At 36.0% G+C, this 6,000-nt stretch overlaps 1 protein-coding gene across 1 annotated transcript; it reads left to right on the top strand.

The window, feature by feature from the left end:
• The first annotated feature begins 3,797 nt into the window (after positions 1–3,797).
• Positions 3,798–5,473, top strand: LOC110775055 (uncharacterized). Its single transcript, XM_056833172.1, has 4 exons — positions 3,798–3,882; positions 3,996–4,246; positions 4,322–5,078; positions 5,136–5,473. Exons 1-4 carry the CDS (start codon positions 3,798–3,800, stop codon positions 5,471–5,473), a joined length of 1,431 nt encoding a protein of 476 aa, XP_056689150.1.
• Positions 5,474–6,000: the final 527 nt, after the last annotated feature.

Genomic DNA, 6,000 nt, shown 5'->3' on the forward strand with positions numbered 1-6,000 from the left:
TTTGGAACTTAAGGCTTTGCTATGTTGGTTAGATTTTAAGTGAACTAAAATCCTTAATCATGTAACATATTCAAGCCACATTCTCATTCATACCTCAAGCAATATTTAAAAGCAATAAATACCTTAAACCATGCATAGGAAATAAGTGTGATCTACTATATTCCGACTTCATTTTGAAGCTTAACCTTCAAACCTCGTATTCAAAATGGAATTGAACCTTCATACCTGAAATTCAATATGGAAGGCGCCATTTTCACCAAATTGGAATTGCAAAATTGAAATAACTATCCTTATTATTACAACATGCTAACGGTACGCATACCGTATTTAAATAAAACTTATGGTATACTTCATACCGTATTTTACATTCAAATGAATGGTTCCCAGACCATATTTTATATCCTATTTGGGCAATACTAGTCACTTTCCGTAACCTGCAAAACAATATATATGCAATATATACCATTCACCCATTCATTTATCAATGAATGACTCACTTAGCAAGTTAGCATAAATAAGCATCACATAATATTTGTAACAACTAATTAAGGATCAAGAATCTACCAATTATTTGACCTTATTAGTTCTATTCATGTTGTTAATCCTAAGGAAATAAGGATCTAATCAAGGATAAATTGAAATTTTAACCAAACATGAGTAAAAGCTCCCACTCAAACCAATAATTATATGCTTTACTAATTTTAAACATAAAAAATTGTATCTCCAATTCCAACTGGAAACCAAAATATTTAATTAAAATTTAAATCTCATATAATAATTATTTTAAATCCCAATATTTAAATTTTAGTTGATTAAATTGAATTTGTTATAATTTATTTAGAGCCTTAATTTTATTAAATAATTAGTATAAAATTAATTTTAATAATTAACTAATAAAATTAAATTTCGAGAAAAAATTTATAAGAAAGAGCGGAAAATAAATTAAGTTCATCGCTCAACGGAAAATAAAACCGCACAAGGCATGCATGCAGGGGAAACGCACGCGAGCTCCCTTGATCGACGCATCGCTCGCCTGCTTCTTGCTCGCTGGGCAGACGCGCACTACAGCGTGCACGCGAGCTCCGTTGCTCGTCGTGCCGCTCACAAAGCTTCTCTAATTCACGCGCACAGGCACTCGCACTGCGCGCAAGCCTTCACTCTAACACCAAGCGCACGCGCGCCCTTGCACACTACATAGGCACCGCGCGAGCCACGAGCTCCCTTGCTCATGTGTACAAGCCTATGAACATTTTATAAAAACGAATTTTTAATTTTCAAAATTCATGACAAATAAATAAATCGTATAGATTTCAAGAATTTTAGGTAAAAAATCGAAAATTTATTATTCAATCAATTTTCGGTTACATGATTACTTGGGATTAAAATCTAGGTTTCTTAAAAATTGAAAATTTCAACTATTTTTAAACATAGATCCCAATTAAATTACTTAATTAATTATGAAAAATCGAATCAAATTCCAATTTATTCGAAAATTCAACAAATTAATTATAATTACGAATTAGGTAGCATAATTAACAAATTTAATTCTTAAAATTGTTAATCATATGCAGTAGGTCAATTATTAAATTAATAATTACACACGAGATCTGAAATATAAAATTCGACATTATTAAAAATTATAATTTTGCTTTCGAAAAACTAAAACCTCCGAAACGTTTTAGTTAGGCTTCGAATTTGGGAATTATGGGTTCTGCCGAATTTTTTTTTTTTATCAAACCTTTAAAATGTCCTTTACATGCGGAATTCACTATATCATGAGATTCCGACCAATATTGACAAAACTACCAAAATTCCAGCGAAAAACTAATTAAAAAATCGCTTACAATTTGCAATTAATAAAAATGAAATCAATTCACCCCTTTAATTCCTTGAAAATTTATAAAATTAATCCATGTTTTAATTGATTATGAAATTATACAAGAGGCTCGTGATACCAATGTTAGGTTATGAACAAGCTAATTGACATGCGGAAAAACTATAATTGCCATCCATGTACAATTCACATAACCAATTAGCATAATAGATTATACATACAATATATGATGCGTGCCTTCCCTAGCTACTCTCAAACCGAACGAGAATAGTTTAGAGCTCCAAATGTCGCCCCTCCGTAGATACTCCACAACACGTTTGGACCCGCCTTAATTATGACCAACTAGAATCTCAATATAAGGTTTTTAGGATTTTTGGATCTCACTTTTAGGTGATAGGCAAAATCACAACTCCCCCTCGAATTTCAATCCACACGTGTGACTCGTGTGTTGTTAAAATCTATTTAAATAATTCTCTCTAGGCTCATATTTATAGAGTACGGAATATTCTAAAATTTCCACAAACCATAGCGTACTAGGATTAGGATACTAGAATTAGGGTAGAACTAGGAAACCAAGTTATAGGGTCCAATAAGGACTCTACTAGCCGTGAACTACTTTAGGTAGATTAGGAAACTAGTATTAGAATCCTAATCAACAAACTAGTTGCTTGTGGCACAAGTAATTTTCTCGACAAGTTAGCTGGCGCACAAGCCAAACCTTGGGTCGGCTCTGCGCAAGCCCGCGCGCGCTAGCCTGCTTCCTTTGCTGGTTGGCGTTGGGTGGCTACGTGTGAGCGCTGGCCATAGGTGCTTGTGATGGCCCATGCCCTGGCGCTTGGCCGGCCTTGAGCTCCATGGGTCGTGTTGTGGCCCTTTCTCCCGTGCTTACGGCTCATGGATCAAGCTTCGTGTTTCCGAATCGATTTACGATTCCGGTAATATTTCTTAATCGATCGATATTTATGATTTCGGCAATATTTCCGATTCTGAAATATTTCCCTTTCCGACAATATTTCCATTTCGAACGATATTTCTGTTTACGGGAATATTTCCGATTGTAGGTAATATTTCTATTTTCGATAATATTCCGATATGAACCATATTTTCATTTGCAGACAAATATTCTCGTCTTTTCCTTTTGATAGTTTGTTTAGCTCCCACTGAAATCAACATCCATCATTTCCGGTTATCCATTTCGAGTATTTACTATTTACCTAAATAGTTGATAGTTCACACACTATTTGTGTGACCCTGCGGGTTCAGTCAAGAGTAAGTTTTGACATTAATAATATTAATTCCACTTGAACCAAAGCGGTCTCTAGCTATGCATTCGGATCATTTGATCTCATTGAATAATTAATTTGCTTAATTAATCCTGAACCGTATTTATTGGACTTCATTAAATGCAAAATTGGAGGAAAAACATACTTCCTTTGGAACAGAGGGAGTATTTTCTTTCTCATTGAACAAAAATGGCAATATACATTTCGACATTTTACTTAGCATTCTTCTATAAGGTCAAATTATAAGCACGCTGTAAATGTTGGACGATACTTCATTCGTTTTCAATTCCTTGATTTTGGATTAGACTTACATACTGTTCGAATTATTGCAAGGGATCGATGAAGGCTAACATTCATTGATAAATTATCTAGTCCATATTCATGATCTTGTAAATATTGAAGATGCAAAGATCATAGTTACTCAATTTGTTTTTCCATTTTAAATTCTATTGAAGAAGTAAGGCGTGTGAGCCATGTGAATGAAGCCCAATCTAGCCCTTAGTTTTCTATCAGTTTCAGTGCATGTGATCATGTACTATCTAGCCGTATCCTAGGTGTCAGAATTGTGTGCTATTCTAGGTTGATTCTCTTATATGATAGTTGTCCTTAAATTATTGGTCAAGTGTAGCATTTAGGGCTGTATATAATGCCTTGGTAGCCACTCTTTAGGGCAAGCCGCAATGAATGAAAACTGGATTGGTGCACTCTTTCTCTCTTCTTTCTTGCGTATGAAACTACAATGTTTTCATGGTATCAGAGCTCCAGGTTCGGGTAGTACTCAACTCTTTCTCATTGTATGTTTCTGCAAGAATGATTCTAGACATTTGTTAGAATAGCAAGTTAGTAAAGCTTCAAACTTTATTGTCTATTTCTGTTAGTATTGAGGCTGTTTATGAACAAAAATATGACTACCATAGAAACTACTAGTTCCCTATATTTACATCCATCTAATGGGAGCACCTCTGTAGTTGTTGAAAAACTTCAGGGGGCCTCAAATTATAGATCTTGGAAGAGATCCTTTGAAATCACCCTAGCTGCTAAAAGAAAGTTGGGATTTTTGACTGGTATAGTCAAAAGAGAGCCCTCTAATGCAGTGAAACAAGAGCACTGGGACACATGCAACAGCATGGTGATCTCATAGCTCATTGCAAATGTGTCTGAATCTATCAAGAAGTATGTCGTGTTTGGAACAAATGCTGCACAGATATGGAGTCAACTTGACCAAAGATATTCTGTCACAAATGGCTCTAGGAAATATAAGCTGAACAAACAGGTTTATGAAATGAAACAACAAGGAAAACTAATCACAGATTACTACACAGATCTTAGAGGACTGTGGGAAGAACTTGAATCACTTAACTCATACCCTCCTATTACTACCATTACTCCAGAAATCAATGCATTTGTGGGTGCATTGCATCAACAACAAGAAGAACAAAGGTTGTTTCAGTTCCTGAATGGTGTAGATGAGATATATGGAGGATTGAGAAGCAATCTCCTAATGATGAGTCCATTACCACCTGTTGACTTTGCCTGTAGTGCACTGCAACAAGAAGAATCTCAAAGAGAAATTCTTAAACCTGAACCTCTAGCTATGTATAGAAAGGGCAATGATGAAAACTTCTTAGCTTGTGGTAGGACTGGTCACACCAAGGATAAATGCTGGACTGTAGTTGGCTTTCCAAGTTGGCATCCAAGAGGCCAAAAGGATAAAGACCAAAGAGGAAAAGGAAGAGAACATGGAAACAATGCTAGAGGTGGAAGGTGGAATAGAGGAAGAAATGGAAGAGGTGGTGGCAGAACAACTGCAAATGCTCAAGGAAGTGCTAGCAGTTCAAGCTCTAACAATCAACCAGCTATGTTCATTGCTCAGCAGCATGAACAACTCATAAAACTGCTGCCAACTCCATCAAAAGCAAGTCACTCAGACACTGAAGATGATTTTGATATGAGCTATGCTGGTATGGTAAGTTAACACTATGCAGACAGTGTGAAATCTGAGTGGATAATTGACTCAGGTGCATTAGACCACATGACAGGTTTTGCAATGATTCTTCAACTAGAAAGAAGCAGAAATGAACCTAAAATCAATCTACCAACTGGACACACCTCAAGTATCTCACACTGTGGAAAGGTGAAGTTGGAAAATGGATTGAATCTTGACAATGTGTTGTATGTGCCAGAATTCAAACACAACCTTCTATCTGTTCAAAAACTAGCCACAAATGCTCAATACAAAGTCCATTTTCACTCAAATTTTTGTGTCATTCAAGACATCAACTTAGACAGAATCAGAAGAGTAGGAAAGGCTGAAAATGGTCTCTACTATTTGATCAACAAACCCAGCAGATTCTGATGGATCTAAAGAAAACCATGTCTCAACATAGTCTTGAAACCCAACACAGTAAAGCTATGAATGCTGATACAAGTCTCACAACATTTGATTTGCCTGCTACTGTATCAAGTGTTGCTACTCTCAGTGATACAACACTCTGGCATCACAGTTTGGGACATGCACCATTGAAGAAAATAAGCAAAATACAAGGGTTGAAAGGGTTCAAAAGCAACTGCAGTGATGTGTGCATCACCTGTCCTACAACAAAACTGACCAAACTTCCCTATAGCCTAAGTAAATCAAGAGCAAAAGATCTATTTGAACTTGTTCATATAGACATTTGGGGTGCTTATAAGGTCAAAACCAGAGGAAATCACAAATATTTCCTAACTATGGTAGATGATCATTCCAGAGTCACATGGGTGCACCTATTGAGACAGAAATCTGATGCCTTTGAAGCTATCACAACATTTGTAAACATGTGCAAGAATCAGTTCAGCAAAAGAGTCAAGATCATCAGATCTGACAATGCACTTGAGTTTGATGGC

This window comes from Spinacia oleracea, chromosome 1, assembly GCF_020520425.1.
Source record: "Spinacia oleracea cultivar Varoflay chromosome 1, BTI_SOV_V1, whole genome shotgun sequence".
Classification (NCBI taxonomy): Eukaryota; Viridiplantae; Streptophyta; class Magnoliopsida; order Caryophyllales; family Amaranthaceae; genus Spinacia; species Spinacia oleracea.

Excerpts from the sequence above, each read along its gene's own strand:
- LOC110775055 (XM_056833172.1), top strand. The coding sequence starts at position 3,798 with ATGAATGAAAACTGGATTGGTGCACTCTTTCTCTCTTCTTTCTTGCGT. Across the intron at positions 3,883-3,995 it reads TCATGGTATCAGAGCTCCAG|TATTGAGGCTGTTTATGAAC; the intron begins GTTCGGGTAGTA and ends TATTTCTGTTAG. Across the intron at positions 5,079-5,135 it reads TTTTGATATGAGCTATGCTG|GTGCATTAGACCACATGACA; the intron begins GTATGGTAAGTT and ends TAATTGACTCAG.